Below are 18,897 nucleotides of genomic sequence, written 5' to 3'. Positions count from 1 at the left end.
TCCTCGTGACTGTTCCTTAGTCCCTTGATCTCTGTAGCAAGAGATTCTCTGCTGTCCTGTATACTGTTTTCAAGCCCAGCGATTAATTTTATGACTATTATTCTAAATTCACTTTCTGTTATATTATTTAAATCCTTTTTGATCAGCTCATTAGCTGTTGTTATTTCCTGGAGATTCTTCTGAGGGGAATTCTTCCGCTTGGTCATTTTGGATAGTCCCTGGCATGGTGAGAACCTGCAGGGCACTTCCCCTGTGCTGTGGTGTATAACTGGAGTTGGTGGGCGGGGCCGCAGTCAGACCTGATGTCTGCCCCCAGCCCACCGCTGGGGCCATAGTCAGACTGGTGTGTGCCTTCTCTTCCCCTCTCCTAGGGGCGGGATTCACTGTGGGGTGGTGTGGCTCGTCTGGGCTACTTGCACACTGCCAGGCTTGTGATGCTGGGGATCTGGCGTATTAGCTGGGGTGGGTAGGCGAGGTGCACGGGGGCAGGAGGGGCAGGCTTAGATCGCTTCTCCTTAGGTGATCCACTTCAGGAGGGGCCCTGTGGCAGCGGGAGGGAGTCAGATCCGCTGCTGGAGGTTTGGCCCCGCGAAGCGCAGAGTTGGGTGTTTGCGCGGAGCGAGCAAGTTCCCTGGCAGGAACTGGTTCTCTTTGGGATTTTGGCTGGGGGATGGGCGGGGGAGATGGCGCTGGCGAGCGCCTTTGTTCCCCACCAAACTGAGCTCTGTTGTCAGGGGGCTCAGCAGCTCTCCCTCCCTTTGTCCTCCAGCCTTCCCGCTTTCCTAGCAGAGCTGTTAACTTATGACCTCCCAGACGCTAAGTTGCGCTTGTTGTGGGAACACAGTCCGCCCGGCCCCTCCGCTTTTGCAAGCCCGACTCGGGGGCTCTGCTTGGCCGGCGAGCCGCCCCTTCGCCCCGGCTCCCTCCCGCCAGTCCGTGGAGCGCGCATCGCCTCGCCGCCCTTCCTACCCTCTTCCGTGGGCCTCTTGTCTGCGTTTGCCTCCGGCGACTCCTTTCTGCTAATCCTCTGGCGGTTTTCTGGGTTATTTAGGCAGGTGTAGATGGAATCTAAGTGATCAACAGGACGTGCGGTGAGCCCAGCGTCCTCCTAAGCCGCCATCTTCAACTTATCCTCCAGGTTGAGCATTTTGGACTAGCTCTGTAATTGCCTGATTTGGACATGAGGAGAATTAATACAGCCCACTGAAAAGTACACTGATATATTGGGTTGGAAGGGGCTATATGAGATATAGTTATTCAGAACAGGCTATCTTGGCCCTTTTCAGGATTTGGTATTTTTGATAATTTTCAGAAACACATCTGGATGGGAAATGTTTCCCACCCTTCCTTACATCTACTTTTAGGCAACTGTTTGTTGGTTCCAGTTAAATTTGACATACCAAAAATAACGTCATTGACTTATTCGGTGATTCAAAAAGTCATCCAGTCATCTACTCAATTAATAATTATTTAGCACCTTTCACATTTGAGGTCTAATGCTTAAAGTTGGGCATATTATGGTGAGCAAAACAGATGGACCGACTCTCTTGGGACTTATAATTTATAGCATTAGAGACATATATATAAGTAAAAAATTATGATGGAGTGTGATAAGTTTTATTGACGGAGGGTAGCCTAGACTACTATGAGAGTGAAGAATAGGTACTCCTGATCCATTTAAGGAAGGTGAGAGTTTTTTTTTTAAGTTTATTCATTTATTTTGAGAGCGAGAACTAAAGAGTTGGGTGGGGGGAGGAGCAGAGAGGGAGGAGAGAGAGAATCTCAAGCAAGCTCTGCTGTCAGCATCAGCACAGAGCCCACTGTGGGTCTTGAACTCACAAACCGTGAGATCGTGGCCTGAGTAGAAACAAGAGTCAGACGCTTAACTGACTGGGCCACCCAGATGCCCTGAGAGATTTTTTTAAAAGTATAGATTCTTCGTCCTGATCCCCAGAAATTTGGTTCTGTAGATCTGGACCAAAGAAACTTGTTGTTGTATTATGTTGTTGTATTATGATGATGAAGATGATGATGATTTAACTCCACACACAATCCAGCCAATTAGTCAAATTTAGAAAATACTGTGTGTGAGTGATTAAAATGGGCACTGATCATGGCAGGGTCTCTTAAATGAACTAGCTAAGGATGGAATGGATGGTTTTTAGATAATTTCTGCTCAGAGGCCAAAGGTTGATCTTTGTATTTATCCCTATTCAGTTGTAAATTCCTGTCTTAGGTTGTAAAAGTTAACTGCCCCAGTGGTGGGTGGGAGGGACTACCTGTACTGATAGTACACACACGGAAAGGACCTGGAATTGTTGGTTAGCTATAAACCCAATGAGAGTCAAAGGTGGGCCTGTCTGCCATGGAAGCTGCCAGGATTTTAGGACACATAACTAACTGTAAGCTTAGTATTAGAGAGAAGTGGGGAAGGGTCCTCTAGGGAGGATTCGTTGGAGAACACATCTGGACTCATGTGGGTAGTTTCTAGGTTCATGTGTAAGGGGCATGTTGACAGTTGAGGTGTATGAAAGGATATTGATCTCCTTGATAAATATCCCTACGGAAAAGAATTAGAGAGAAATAGTTTCATTCATCCCAGAATAAGAAAACTTAGTCTACATCATTCCAGAAGAAAGAACTGGGACTAAAAAGGGAAAGTTATTTGGGAAGTAAGTCTCATTTATTCATCGACTCATTTATTCATATAACAAATATTTAGTATCTACTGTAACTCATTCCCAAAGTTGCCAAAGATATACTAGTAAACAAGATGGATTCAGTTCCTGACTTCATGAAGTTGCGATTTATTAGAAGATCCAGACAATTAAGCAAGCAGTTTAATGAAAATGTGATGAAAAGTATGGTAATGGGAAAGCCAGGATGCTATTTCCCCTCCATGTAAAACACCTTTGTGATATTAATACTATCAGAAAGATGGTAAATGATGAATACTCTGACCTTGGAGATAACTTAAGAAGAGGCTGTTGGGGGGTAATGAAGAAGTTTTGCCAATAACTACCATTAAAATCCTGTGTAACTTTTAGCATCAATGATTGTATATGGCTTTGTAACAGATTCACACTTCCTTGCTTTTCCCCCCATTCCTATCCTGTCCTTCCCTTTCTTCCATTCTCACTTGCAGTTATTTAAGTCTGTATGATGAAATGATTTTGTGATTTTCACAGATGTTTGTATATAAGGAACAGGGCCAATTCTTAGAACTGAAATCATTCGTAATTATTATGTTTTAATCTGGGCTATCATGTAATGGATAGGCATAGTGTTTATGTAAATGCACTGTGATCTGATTTATAGCTTCAGTTTTTCCCATTCCTCTTGATGATTAATGAATGCAGATGGGGACTCTTAGTGGGCATTATAGTGGAAGCCTATATATCTGGGGAATCGGGTGTGCACAAAGAATGAGTAGAATGTCAATGCTGTTTTTCATAGAACTTTTATGTGTTCTAGATAAGATTATGGTTGTTTTGATCATTATGTTTTGAATTCTTAACATGTCTTAAGTAATTAGAAAAGCTGACCTTTAATTCACAGCATTAAAAAAACTTAAATATTATGTTGTGACATTCTCAGGACTCTATGAGCCTTTCATATTTAGTGTTATAGGCTGAACTTGGATACTGTGAAGGTTTGGGTTTGCTTTCTCTTGACCCAATGTGACTTCCTGTTTCTAAGAAAAACAGTTTTAAAGACTTTTAAAAGGAATATCTTGCATGCTTGGCAGCTCTTGTAAAACCACATGTTAGTATACCAGTGTGAATGAAGTATATTATTTAAAGAAAGAAATATCAAAGAACCATATTGCTTGACCAAATTGGCATTTTGTTTTGTGGAAATTGGATGCCATAGAACAATCTGGTGATTTAGGAAGTGTCTGCTTTTGGTAACCAGATAAATCAGGAACCAAAAGTTTCATTTTGATTTGGTTAATCATCCTAAGTCAAGGGGACACGAGTCACAAATTGGGGTTTACTCTGTGCTGGAGGTGATGCAAAGTAGTGATTCTGGTTATAATGGTTTTTTGTTTGTTGCAACTTGGTCACCTACTTTGAAATGAATTCATAAATTTAGTAAATTACATGCATTCTCACAATATCCTGGAAAAAATCCAGTTATTCCTACCACTTAGTCAATGAAGAAAATGAACGTTCGTGAAGAAGCTTTGATAGTTAGATAATTCTCTTTGATCAGGAGGTTCACGTCTCCTGGCTTTCAAGTCCTGTGCCTGAGAGCTTCTTTCTCTTGGTATTGTCCTAGAAGTTGGCTTCTCATAAATATTTTAATAGGCATTAAGTATGATTTTGTAACTACAAAGATGATTTATTCATTTGGTTAATATTCATTGAGTACCTAGTATGTATCAAGGTCTCTTCTAGAAGCAGTCTGTATGGTAAGGAATAAGGCCGGCAAGGCCTAAATCTTTTTATAAATTTATGATTGTAAAAAACCTTCATGGTGGAAAATGGTATTAAAACTCTTTGTAAATATTTATACAATGGCCACATGCAGTCTGTGCTGTATGAACATGACGATGTTAACGATGTAAACACGCTTTTCTTCTAGGTTAGTGGATGACAGATGTGTGGTGCACCCGGAGGCGGGAGACCTTGCCAACCCTCCCAAGAAATTCAGAGGTAAGAAACATATTTAAGATATATATATTTATAAAAATATATTTTGATTATGTGGCCAAAGGGCATGGGATCATTTTTTTGTCTTAAAATAAATCATGCTAAAACTTTATTTAATGTGAAACTGTCATATATAAATATGTCCACTGAAAATTTTTTCAAAAATTTCTTCATTGTTTCTCTTCTTTTATACGTAGAAGGATTTACATTGGAAGAAGAGTTTCAATTTTTGTTTTGCTGGACAGTAGTTTATCTGTTGAAAGGAAATCTTGGTAATTAACTCTGAAAGGCTACTTTTCAAACCAATAAATACAGCCGAATATTTATTTGTGAGACATGCTGTAAATGTTAGCGTTTCATGATCAACTCTTCAGTGTAGCTTTGTAAAGTCTATAGCTGGGTGACAGTGATTTGTTAGCTCAGCTTTTAAAATGTCACTTTGGATGGCATGTAATAACTCATGATTGTCTTAGAACTCCTTTCTAAGTATAATTTTTGTGTTAGCTTGGTAATATATCAACTGAGACATTGGTCATAATAGGAGACCAATTGTAACTTGACTGTTATGAGGGAAGGATTAATGGAATCTGCAGAGAATCATAGACAAACCAAAACCAATAATTACAAGCTTCTCAAATCAACTTCATAGTTTGTGTGTACTTACAATAATAAAATAACTTTGAAGGACCACTCACTTTGAACACACTGTGTAAGCATTCCTTCTCATAATGGTGAAAAGCAGCTTTCATAGGGGATAAAAATCTGGAGAGAGAGAGAGTGGAAGGGATTCCCCAGATCCCCAGACCCAAGTCAGGGTGTGCTGCTTCCTACGCTGGGGAAGGATGTGTTTAACATTTGACAGGTATTTCCCTTGTTTCACTCCTTGTGATAGACACTTTCCATCCAAGTCTCATTATAAGAATATATATTTCATTTTATCCAAACTCAGAATGTTGTGGGGGGCACCTGGGTGGCTCAGTTGGTTGAGCATCCCACTTTGGCTCAGGTCGTGATCTCATGGTTCATGGGTTCGAGCCCCGTGTTGGGCTCTGGGCTGACAGTTCAGAGCCCGGAGCCTGCTTCAGATTCTGTGTCTCCCTCTCTCTCTGCCCCTCCCCTGTTTGCACTTTGTATCTCTCTCAAAAATAAATAAACGTTAAGCTCAGAATGTTGTGGAGAGAGTGACAAAAACAATAGATAATTTTTGAGTTAAATTGGTCACTTTGAATAAGAAATCCAGATTTTTCTCTATGTGGAGATATTAACATAAAACAGGCTGTGGAAGATACACTGCCCATTGGAAGCACCATAAAACTACGTACTAGGGACCCTCCCCTAGCTCTGGGCAGCGGAGGTGTTCTCTCCACCGTCCTCACTGAGGATGGACTCATGATAAAACTACGCTGAAGGAGAGTCAGCAGTGTGTCAGGTGAGTAGAGTGGTAGCACATTAAAGATAAAAAGAAAAATTTTCAGGGCAAACTGGGACAAGAAATCTGTGTTTGTAACAGGAAAAAGCATGGGGTTCAGGTTTTGACTGTACTGCTCACTGGCTGTGTCATTGTAAGTAGGTCACCTAACCGCTTTGAGCCTCAAAGGACATTTGTCATTGGCTGATGGGAGCAGGGGTGGGTAATAACAAGAACAATGCCCACCACACAGAGCTTTCTGAGGCCTAAATCTTTCCAGAGAATAAATGTAAAGTGTTTTAAATCATTACAGAAATGAGAGCTAACTTATAATAGAAAGGCATCATGTATTTCCTTTTAACGTATTTGACTCTGCTCTTAGATTGTAACCTCTTTAGGGACAGGATTCTACTCTTTTCTTTTTGTGTTTTCCAGACATTTGCCCATACTAGACATCCAAAAAATAGCCATTAGATGCTTTTGGATGAGACACCCAAACTCTCCCTGGGGCCAAGTGACAAAACTTGGCTCCTGGGACTGCTCCACACTTCACTGCCACGAGATTGGATAGTCTTACTCCTCTGTTGGTAAGGGGGTGGGGGATTCCTCTTTCACAGATAACCTTCAGGGTTTGTGGCCACCTTTTTTTTCTTTTCCTTTTTCCCAGTGAAGTGAATTGCTTTAAAGCATTAAGATTATTTTAGTGTATGTGAAGGAACACCATAGTAACACTCTGTACCCGGTAGGTAATTATATACAGATGCTTGGTGTCATTATTCAGCGGGCGCTGGCTCAAAGTATGAATCACTCAGGTGCTCTAGCCCGCCCCTGGAAGGCTGGCTTTTCCCGTAATCTGATACTTTAGGTCATTGTCCTTACTAGTTTGCTCTTATTTTCTATCTTATTCCATTCATCATTGGAGAAGGAGGGCCCCCCTTTTTTTTTTATTGGGGATTTAGGGTTTCCTTTTATCTTAAAGCTCTGACTCTTTTCCAATGATTCTTGGAACTCTGTCATGGCAGAGCCGTGGAGGAGAATTCCGAGTTGGGCTTGCCTCTGCCTTGGTCTCCAGACTACTCAGAAGCCACAAGTAGGCCTTGTTGTCCCAGATGTCATGTTTTTCGGCATAACTTGTCCTCTTACAACTCTTGCATTTCACTGTTCTCTGCCTGTGGTGTATTTCCCTGTGCCCTCTGGCTTTAAAAACCATCGCTTTTTCATAGATTTGCCGCCCAGCATCACCACCCCTGCATTTCCAGACTCCTCTGCCAAGTTTCCAGAGCACCCTCCCTTATTGTTACTTTTTAGATAAGGCGAAGAAACAATAGCATATCACAGTTCCGCTACACCTCAGTTCCTCTCGCCTCAGCCACACAAATGATATTCTCAAATTAATTTGGAAAGATTTTTGTTTTTCACAGTCTGTTATTTGTTCAAGTGAATCATATGGTTTTAGAGCTTCTAGGCAATTAGAAGTTAATCTACTGCAACTCCCCCAGTGTTTGGAATGAGGAGGCAAAGTTCCAAAAAGGTTAAAATGATTCTCTCCAATACACACAATTATACAATGAAATATTCTTTTGACTATGTCACATTGCCTCACATATGAACAGAGGAAGCTGAATTTTAGCAAATAACTTCCCAAGGGCTATTTAAAACCCGATTGATAGCTATTTTTCAGTACACCACACAATCAGACTAATACTAACAGAAGCACAGTGGCTTTCTCTTGTGAGTGCAAAATTCCTTTCATGGTCAAATATTGTCTATTTTCTTAAAAGATAAACTTTAAACTTTGGAATAAATTCAGAAGTACAGAGGAGTTGTAAAAGCAGCATAGAGAGTTCCTTTTCACCCAGTTTCCCTTTAGGTTAGCATCTTACATCACCAGGGTGCATTTGGTTATGCTAAGAAATTACTATTTGTACATTATTATTGACTAAATTTGAGACTTCCTTTGGATTTCACGAGTTTTTTGGCTACTTTCCTCTCCTCATTCGTGATTGCATTCAAGATCCCACAGGGTATTTAGTTATCATGCTCTTTAATCTAATCTGGTCTGTGACATTTTCTGTCTTTCCTCATTTTTCATGACCTTGATACTTTTGAAGAATGCTGGCCAGGTATTTTGTAGAATGTCCCTCATTTGGGGTCTGCCTAATGTTTTTGTCATGATTAGACTGGCGTCAAGTTTGAGAAGAATACCACTGAGCTTCACTGCCCTTCTTGCAACATATCAGGGACACAAAATATCAACATGTTTGATCACTGGTCCTGGTTTTTTGATATACAATTTAATCCTCCTTTATACTAAATTATGGCAGTTATTTTTGTTGAATTTATATTCTTTTGGTTTTCCTTTTTTTTTTTTTTTTCCTAGTTCTTTTATATACTTCTGTCCCTACCCCTAACCCCTACTCTGTAGAAAGCTCTTCTCTGATGTGGATTTTTCTTAAAGTCTTTGCTCTACTGATACATGTACATTTTATTTTGGAAGGAGAAGCTAATATAAATCAAGGCAAAAGAGGCTGTGTGTCCTTTTATTACCATCAGGGTGATAAAATATAGAAGTAATAGAGGGGTGCCTGGGTGGCTCAGTCGGTTAAGTGTCTGACTTCACCTCAGGTCATGATTCCATGGTCTGTGACTTTGAGCCCTGCATCAGGCTCTGTGCTGACAGCTCAGAGCCTGGAGCCTGCTTTGGATTCTGTGTCTCCCGCTCACTGCTCCCCACCCCCTCTCGCTCACATTCTCCCTCTCTCTCTCTCAAAGATAAATAAACATTAAAAAAATTGAAAAAAAAAAGAAGTAATAGAGAACCCAGGAAGCCACCCCCTTCCCCAGAGGGACTGAGGGAAGAGAAGATGGCCCCTTCTTCTGGTTGATTAGATACTCCCCAGGGTTGGCCTTGGCCCACTTGGTCTTGCAATTTTCAGCTCTTGAGATCTGTGCTCATTTGACATGTGACTGTTTCATAATCTACCATGCCTATCAAGTGGACACATCTAGCAAGCACAAAGTCATTCTGAAGCAGTCAGAATGCTTCCGGAATTAGAGCTAAAATAGAGAAATCTGCTCTGTTGTGCAACACTAACGTAGGTAGTGAAAAGTCAGGGACTTGGGAGAAGATCGACAAGATTATTTCTTCAACTCAATTCCTTTTCTTCACATAATTCAAGGAAGTCTCTTTGAAGGCTGGGACTGTCACCTTTTGCCTCCAGTCATGGAGGTTACACACACAAGTGCTTAAGTGAGAAAGCCATCTTGCAAGGAAGTATCTTTGGATTTTTGTGTAGTTGACCATGTCAGCCTTGCGTAACACAGTGATTCACCAGTGTGAGCCAGTTTAACGATTGCTGTGTTGGATTTCTTCAGAATTAGGGTTAGTGTAATTACTTGATGATGACTGAAACAATTTCAGATTTGAAATAACATTGGGTGAGCATTTAAACCATGCTACGCTGTGCTTGGGGCTTCCTATGCATGATTATGTGGTAATTACAATAACCCTATAAAGTGGAAATTGTTGCTCTTCCCAGTTTTGCAGTTGACAGAGTCAAGTACAAAGAAGTTATGCTGCTGTCTTAATGTCACTGATTCCAGAGCTGTTTGTTTTGAATCACTATACCATACCGTGTACTGAACTATGCCCTCCTATAAGTTTTAGTTGTTGGTTCTAAAAAGCCACACAGATTAAATCTAATTCCTCTTCCACAGAACAGCCCTTTTAAATATTTGTTTAGAATGATCATGTTTCTGCAGATTTTTCCTCCTGCAGGCTTAATTTTTAAAAAATCTTTCGCCTGTGGCCAGTCACAAAGTCTTCAGTCATTTCTCCAGTTTTCATTATACTGTCTTGTTCGTTTTCTGGTTGGGCTTCTATTTGTCGGTGTAATTCTTTTTTTTTTTTTCTTTCATAAGTGAGTTTTTATTGGTTGTTCTGAGGATCAGTACAGATGATTCAATTTGTACACAATGCTTAATGTATGTACCAAAAATCTAAAAAATCATGTAGTTGTGATTCTTTTCCAAAAGTTATTCCAGTGACCTTCCAGCTTAAAATTTGGAGGCAGATTTTCCTTAGCAGTACATCAAGTACCAATATCTTCAAATGTTGAAATGCTGTTGCATTGTTAAGCCCCCTTGATTCACAATTTAATATCATATATACTACATACTCAATGTTCAATCTTGCACAACATATTAACAAAGTTGCTAGGAAATTGGACTACCACCACCAAGATGTTACAGAATGCACAAAATTCTGACAGGAGAGAGCTAAGATCAAGGAAACAATTCTACCAAAAACAACATGGGAATACAAGTAATTTAAAATGTTCAAGACAGGGGCGCCTGGGTGGCGCAGTCGGTTAAGCGTCTGACTTCAGCCAGGTCACGATCTTGCGGTCTGTGAGTTCGAGCCCCGCGTCAGGCTCTGGGCTGATGGCTCGGAGCCTGGAGCCTGTTTTCGATTCTGTGTCTCCCTCTCTCTCTGCCCCTCCCCCGTTCATGCTCTGTCTCTCTCTGTCCCAAAAATAAATAAAAAACGTTGAAAAAAAAAAAAGAGCTATTAAAATGTTCAAGACATTAAACGCACGACCGACTCTAAATTGCCTTTTAGTATGTTTGGTATTATAGGATATAAAAACTACCCCATATGTGGAATGTTAAGCTGGCACCTAAGACGATCACAGCCTCCCGTATTTTCTATTTTCTGGTTGTACAACCCCACTATTTTCTGGTTGTACCAAAAAATAAACACCCGGCAAGTGATTTCACCTCTTCAAAAAAAGCATTTACACTTAAAAAAATGGGATGAGGTGGGATCTCCTCCTTCTTAAAAATGTTTCTAGAGCTACTAAAAAAGTTGTATTTACAAAATAACTGATAAAAATATTCCTCTGGGTTGTACAAGAAGGGAGACAGTGAACACCGATAAGACCTGGGATATGATATTAATCAGACTTGGCTTCTCTCTCTCCTGCTTCCTCAGAGGCTGCACTCTCCTCGTTTTCAGTTTCTCTGTTTTCTGCAGGCAAGTCTTCTTTCGTGTCTTGGTGAGCCCCTTCAGCCTGTTTTCCCTTTGCTCCCCCTTTCCCCTTTGTTTGCACTTATTGTCTGAAGATTTATCCTTTCCCCGCTGCCGCCTTTTTCGGCTTCGCTTCCACTTTTGTAGGAGCAGGTTGAGCTGACAACCTCGCCCACCTCCTCTTGGGCTCCTCCTTCCCGCCCCCTTGTCGGAGCTGACCTCCCTCTTGGGCATCCTGGTGGTGAGACTGGCGTGCGCAGGTGCCTGCTGGCTGCCCGTGCCCAGAGTTCAAGAAGCCCAGCGGCCTGGCCACTGCCAGAGGTGCTGCAACCCCCGGTCAGTGTAATTCTTGGTGGTTGTAGAAAGAAGAGAATGTAGTACATTTGGGTGCAGTATTATGCGACTCTTATTTTGGGATACTGTGCTTGTGGCCCAAGAGTCCTGGGCAGGATCCCTAACTCACCTCCAGCTGTTAGTCAACCTAGATTCCTGATGTGTTTTCATTTGCATCTCTAATCCTCATTTTCCTCCTCCTGTGCTGTATAATTGGTACTTTGGTACCAAGCAGAGAATCTGTTACATTTCATCTTATTAGCATTGATTGGCTCATTATTCTAGCCTGCCGCTCATTCTGACTCTCTCTCTCTCTCTCTCTCTCTCTCTCTCTCTGATCTTAACTCTTATCCAAATTATTTATTCAAACTCCCAGGCTTATGATACCTGGAAATTCGTTAAGTTGGTTCAAGGTAAATGTGTGATCCATGTGTTATTCCAGTATTTTTGAATATCTCTGAGAAGTAGATTAGGAATGTGTATGTCAGCGTCCCTACAAATCAGACCTTGGAAGGCGTGGATGGAGGTAGTCAGTTTGGGAGGTGATCTCTTGAAGCACGGATAATGGAGTGGGGGAGAGTGAGCCTAAAGAAAGAAAAGGCAACAAATTGTTCATGAATGTCCACCACTGTGGCAACCGGAGCTCAGTGCTTCTGGGGTCCTCTGAGACTCCATGGGGACCATGCCTCAGAATCTCCTACCCATGGACAGAAAGTCTGGGGCCAACTTTTATCCTCTGTGGGTTACGGGTTGGCCCTCTTCCACAGCACACTTCTGGGCTGCTCCTCTTTGAAGCTGAGCAAGGTCTCCAAGTATCAGGGAAAGCTCTCAGAAAGGAGATGGAGGGGTTCGAGGTTGGAGGCTGCTGGCATGCTGGGAACTGTCCACTGCAGTTGTCAGTGAGCTTGGGCCTGAAGACGGTCACATCACTTGTGCCTGCTCGGAAGTTGCACCTGTTTCCTTACTTGAAAGACCCGCAGTTAGACTATAAACTGTATGAGGGTAAATACTATGTTAGCCTTGCATTCTCGGGAATTGCCAAGATCAAGAACAGTGCTTTGCATATTGTCAGTGCCGAATGAATTTTCGTTGAATTAATGAATGAAGTTCTAAAAAAAATTATAATTCTTAAAAGCAATATAATTTCAGATGCTTGTTTTGGGGTCTTCACGCTGCCCAGTGTGCAACAAAATTGCTGGCTGATGAGTTGTTTTAAAATAAAACCATGTGCAGCATCTGGATAGCTCAGTCGGTTAAGCCCCTAACTCTTGGTTTTGGCTCAGGTCATGATCTCATGGTTCTGGAGTTCAAGTCCTGCATTTGACTCTGCACTGACAGTGTGGAACCTGCTTGGGATTCTCTCTCTCTGTCCCTCCCCAACTTGTGCACTCTCTCAAAATAAATAAATAAAAACTTTACATAAAATATGTAAAGCAATGTGTAGACCTGTTGTCTTTTTTTTTTTTTTTTTTTTTTTTTTTTTTACAATTTATTCATTTTTGAGAGATAGAGAAAGAAAGAGTCCGAGCGGGGTAAGGGCAGAGAGAGAGGGAGACACGGAATCCGAAGCAGGCTCCAGGCTCTGAGCTGTCAGCACAGAGCCTGATGCAGGCTTGACCGCAAGACCATGACCTGAGCCAAAGTCGGATGCTTAACCAGCTGAACCACTCAAGCACCCCTATTTTGTTATAGTCTTAAATTCTACTCTAAATTTAAGTTCATTGGTATCAAGTGTGCATTCTAACATATAAATCTGTAGGGTGAATAGCAGAAGATGAAAACTTCTATGTGTATCGAGTGACTTTTTTAGCATTTTATACTTTCCTGCTACACAAAGAAGTTTAGAAAAGTCCAATGGATTTCCAAACCAACATTACATGCTTTATACAAAAAAATCTTTAAAATTCTCTAGTCGAATGTTACTGCTGTGCCGATCATGTGTCATTATGGTATGTCATCATAGTAAGAACCTTCTGCGGCTAATATTAAACTCCAGGAGGCAGTGGAAATTGGATACTAAGTTTACTCTTCTCAGGGAGGTTTCGGAGAAAGCCTAAAGGGTGAAATGAAAAGAGACTGCCTCTTTGCTTCTTCTGTTGGAGCTAGTCAGGGTTGTAAAAGTGTTCACACTTTAAAATCCTTCAGTCTCTGTTGGAGGAATTTGCTGTGGTTCTGAATGGTCAAACCAGATGCTTTGGAAGCCTCACAAATTGGTATGTAGGGCAGCACTCCCACAATTATTGTGTATCTAAGATATATACGGTACGTGAGCTTTGATTTGTGGCTTTATGTTGTGAAGTTTAATTCCCTCCCTTCAGAAGTGAGGGACAGACAATGAACACTTGTAATGTGTGTGTTTAATGGCGTTAGGACCACTGTCTTTCTAGTGGGACTCGCCCACTTGCTAATCGTGTATTGATGGGCCAATTTCCTGTGCTGCTAGCTCTTGTGTAAAAATCTCTCTTCTAATATTGGGTATGCAGTTGGTTGTGTGTCTAACTTCCTTATAAATACTGAATAAATGCCCTTTGTGAGAATTTTAATAGCCACGACTATACTCTTTCTAAGAATAGGAAGTCCTAAATGTTGGATTTCTTACCTTTGAGGGCTTAAGGTAGCCGTTATCCATGTTACCTTGTTTAATTCTTAATAGTGCCATTCTACAAACGTGGAAGCCACTCTTCAGAGAAGTAAAGTCACCTGCTCAAGGTCACACAGTTACTAGGTGGTGAGGCAAGTTTCTTTGAAGCTAGTATTCTTCAATACTGTCAGATCTTGGGATATGTTTGGTAGAGATTTATTCAATATCCACTGTGCTCAGTGCAGTGTGTGAACTTGTTGCTACAGTTCAAGCCAGTCAGAAATGAATGCTGCTCTCAAGGAATTTATAATCTAATGAGGGAGATAAGATGTATTGGTAAACAATTATAGCACAAGGTAGAAAGTGATAAAGGCTAAATAAAAAGGTGTGGTGATGGTATTGCAGGAGGATGGAAATTGTAATTTCCTGTTTTGAGAGGTGAGGAAAGCTTCTTAATTAAGATCGCATTTGACTTGTAGGTTAAAAAATGGGTACCCATGGGGGAGGCACATCCAGGTTTTCAGGCTGAGTATGAACCTCTTCATGAAAGTAGTTCCTGGGTAATAATAGTTGGTATGCAAAGCTAAATTGCATGTCTTCTTAAAACAGTGACGGAATGCTTGGCATTCTTTCAAATATAATGCCGAGATGAAAGCACTAAGCCATTATCCCAGTAAATGTGGTTTTCTAGAAGATAAGCTAATGATAATTACATGTGACCAAGCCTATTGTACTGCCACCCCGGCTGCTGATCACAAACATTTATTTAGTTTTTACTCTATGTTAGGTAATGTTCGAAATGCTTCACATTCTACCAATCCATTTAATCTTTACACAGCCCTAAGAGATAAGTATGATTATTGAAATATTATTACCTGCATGAGTTAGGTAGGTGCTAGGCCAGAAATAAAACAACAGCAGCAGCAACAACACCAAAAACCAATGGCTTACCTAAGATAGAAGTAATTGGAGAAGGCCATGTGAAGACAGAGACAGAGCATGCAGTTACGTTCCTACAAGCCAAGGAATACCTTGGGCCACCAGAAGCTGGAAGAGACAAGACAGTATTATTTCCTAGAGCCCTCAGAGGGAATATGGCTCTGTCGACACCTTGACTTTGGACTTATGGCCTTCAGAACTCCACGAGAATAAATTTCTGTTTTAGCCACCAAGTTTGTAGTCATTTGTTATGGCAACCACAGGAAGCTTATACATATGGCCACATCTTGCCACAAGGAGACTGAGAATGTGGTGGTTAGTGGGCTGGCCCCATGCCTACCTAAACTCAAGAGTTCTATTACCAAAAGGAAGAAGAGAGGGTTGTCTGGGTGGCTCAGTCGGTTAAGCATCCGACTTCAGCTCAGGTCATGATCTCGCAGTTTGTGAGTTCGAGCCCCGCATTGGGCTCTGTGCTGACAGCTCAGAGCCTGGAGCCTGCTTTGGATTCTGTGTCTCCCACTCTTTGCTCCTCCCCCACTCATGTTTGCACTCTCTCTCTCTCAGAAATAAACATTAAAAAAAATTTTTAAAAAGGAAGAAGAGAATGGGTATTGGGGGTGAGGGGTAATATTCTCTGGCACATCTCATTTTATAGCTGAGGAAATTGAAGTATGGAGAAGTTATGTAACTTGTTCAAGGTTTTCCAATGGAAAGGAAGCAAAGCTTTGATTGAAATCCTGACCCTTCACCATTAACTACATTTCTTTGAAGCCCAAGGGGCTTCAGAAGCACAGAGAAGAGGATTTTAAGTGGCTTAGGAATTCAGAGGAAGAATGGAGGTGAGCTAGAGCTGTGGAAGAATGGGTGGTTGTTAGCTAGCTGGAAAGGGGGGGGTTTGAGGAGAAAGAGGCATTTCTGGCTGAGGTGCAGAGGTGTGCAGCGGCATGACCCATTTGTGTTTGTGGCTTTTAAGAATGTTTAAAGCTTAGGAGAATGTGGAAGAGTGGCAGAGATGAGCCGGGAGGAAGGTCAGATGCCTCACGGCCTTGTATGTCGCACTGAGGCATTTGATATTTATGTTAAGACAGTGGAGGACTATTAAAGAATTTTAAGCCAGCCTGAGACGTGATCAGAATTGAAATTTTGAAAGACTCTTCTTTTACATGGGGAGGTTGGAAATACAGGATGGGATATCAACCAGGAGACTGTTAAAATAGTTCAGAAAATTTGATAATGGACTAAGCTAGTGGCTATGGATGGCAAGAAAGAGATGTTTTTGACCATATTAGGACTTGATAACCTATTATATGTGGGAGTGGGGTAGGAGGTGGTGAGGGAGATCATGTGTCCCAGAATTCTCCGAGGCTTCAGATTTTGGCAGTGTGGTAGATATTAGTAGCATGTATTGAGATATGGAATACAAAATAAATTACCTGATAGAGGAGGGTAATTATGTAAGTTCTTTCCTTCTTACTTCAAAACACCCACAAACCGAGTAGCTCACACAGCATCCATTTGTTTAACGCATGAATCTGCAGGTTCGTTGGCTGATTCTTTTGTTCTGAGCTGGCATGGCTGGTTTCTGCTGAACTGGCTCGTGTATCTGCAGGTATTTGACATCTGGATGGTCCAGAATGGCTTCCTTCACATATCTGCCAGTGGATAGGTTGTTGATAGGGGTGGCTGAACCCCCATCTTATTACCTGGAGAGACAGTTCAGATTCTTCACCTAGGGATAGTGTGACAACAGCAAGAAAGGGCAAACATCAGTGCTCATCAGTGTTCAAACCTCTGCTTGTGTTACATTTGCTAATGTGATACGGCTAAGTTCAGATGCAAAGAATGGAGACATTGGCTGTGCCTTTTGAGAGGTGGAGGTGCAAAGTCACCTGCAACGGGACCCGCATATAGGGATGGGAAGGATGTAGGACCTTTTTGCAGTTTACCACAGTACTGAACTTGGTTCTGGAATCCTTTCTGCCAGAGAGGTAGATTTAGAAGATTGCTGGATATATTGATCTGAAGGCTCAGGAGACAAATCTTGATGGAAAAATAGAGATTTGAAATTTATTAAGATATGGATAGCATTTTAAAGCTGTGGGAGTGAAAAGCAAAGAGGACCCTAACTGGAATCTCTGGCAATAGCAACATATAAGGTGCCACAAGAAAACATCACAGTATCGAGAGCCACCATGAAATACCACTATAAAAGTGGCTAAAATTAAAAAAAAAAAAACAGAAAATACCAAGTGTTGACAAAGATGCAGATCAACTAGGACTGTTGTACATTGCTGGTGGTGTATAAGACACTACAGCCATTTTGAGGGTTTATTTATTTTTGGGAGAGAGAGAGAGAGAGAATGAATGAATAAGCAGGGCATGGGCAGAGAGAGAAGGGGAGACAGAGAATCCAAAGCAGGTTCTGTGCTCAGTGCAGAAGGTCAGATGTGGGGCTTGAACTCAATGAACCGCAAGGTTATGATCTGAGCCAAAGTTGGTCGTTTAACCAACTGAGCCAACCAGGCTCGCCTAGCCATTTTGGAAAAGAGTTTGGCAGTTTCTTATAAGGTTAAACGTGTACATACCATATGACCTCCAACTTTCACTCTTGAGTATGAACTAAAAGCAATGACAAATTAAGTTCACACGAAGATTTGTACATGAATGTTTGTAGCAAAAACCGGAAACAATAAAAATGACAACTGGTCTTGGATAACCAATACATGCAATGGTATATCCACATAATGGAACATTATTCAGTAGTAAAACGGAATGAAGGACTGATATGCCCAACAACACAGATGAATCTCAAAAGTGTTATCTAAGTAAAAGAAGCCAGTTTCAAATGGCTACATAATATATGACTGCATTAATATGCCATTCTGCAAAAGGCTGAGTCAGGAGGGATGGATTTAGCCAGTTAAAGATAGGATGGACCTGAGGTAGTTAAAAGTTCTGTTGACCCAGAAGTACTCTCTTGACTTCACTGAAAAAAAAAAAAGTCTCCCCATTCAACACTTGTGTGACTTTTTTTTTTTTTAACCTCTAAAGTTGGCTGTGTGGGAAGATAGAGAAAGATCTTATTCATTCAGAACTCTTTGTCCTTGGTGAGGTCTTCAGATATTCATATGATACAGTATTAATTTGGGAGAAATGAATGATCTTTACGATAATTTATTTTAATCACTTTTATAGGATGTTTGCTCTTCTAAATGATATGGAGGGTTAGAGGTTTTCTACCTGTGCTATACCTACTATAAACTTTGTATTCCTGAGGAAAATAATCCAATTTTATTATTCCAGTGGAGTTCCCTATGGGAAATGCTTTCTTTCTTTCTCTCTCTCTCTCTCTCTTTCTTTCTTTCTTTTATGTTTATTTTTGAGAGAGAGAGAGAGAGACAGAGTGTGGGTGGGGGAGGGACAGAGAGAGAGGGAGACACAGACTCTGAAGCAGGCTCCAGGCTCTGAGCCGTCAGCATAGAGCTCAATGAGGGGCTCAAGCTCAGGAACCATGAGATCATGACCAGAGTCGAAGTCAGATGCTTAACTGACTCGGCTACCCAGATGCCCCGGGAAATGCTTTATTTTTATAATGTAGTTTCCAGGAATACATTATGGTAAGAAGCATGGGCTGTTTGTAGAACTGAAACCATGGCCACTCAAAAACTCTTCAGTGAAGTAAATAGTGGTGACTTTTAAACCATTTCTCTTATTTTTTCTCATCTTGTCATGTAGTAGGCATATAGAAAGTCATGTTAAAAAGTCAAATCACTTCAATTTTCTCATGCTCTATAGCATAAAGTATCTACATGTGGGAGAATGTTGTACACATATTTATCAAGTGGAAATATGTGTGAATTAAGATTGTACTTCTATGGTTAATGGTAGGTGGGCCTTGTTTCATTCTCTGATGAGTATTAAATAAATTAATAGAAGTTATATTTTGTTTATG

The 18,897-nt window shown here is 41.1% G+C and overlaps 1 protein-coding gene and 1 pseudogene across 2 annotated transcripts in view; one reads left to right on the top strand and one right to left on the bottom strand.

Moving 5' to 3' along the window:
- The window catches only part of ITPR2 (inositol 1,4,5-trisphosphate receptor type 2), a 508,158-nt gene that overhangs the window by 41,083 nt on the left and 448,178 nt on the right, over window positions 1-18,897 (top strand). For both annotated transcript variants that reach the window (XM_043561419.1, XM_043561418.1), the window contains exon 2: window positions 4,588-4,658. In XM_043561419.1, the coding sequence (XP_043417354.1) occupies window positions 4,588-4,658 (71 nt within the window). The remainder of the gene's footprint in view (window positions 1-4,587; window positions 4,659-18,897) is intronic.
- On the bottom strand, window positions 11,019-11,326 carry LOC122472172 (annotated as a pseudogene).

This window comes from Prionailurus bengalensis, chromosome B4 (assembly GCF_016509475.1).
Source record: "Prionailurus bengalensis isolate Pbe53 chromosome B4, Fcat_Pben_1.1_paternal_pri, whole genome shotgun sequence".
In the NCBI taxonomy this organism is placed as follows: Eukaryota; Metazoa; Chordata; class Mammalia; order Carnivora; family Felidae; genus Prionailurus; species Prionailurus bengalensis.
Note: the sequence above shows the minus strand (reverse complement) of the source record. Positions and strands in the feature narration are given on the sequence as shown.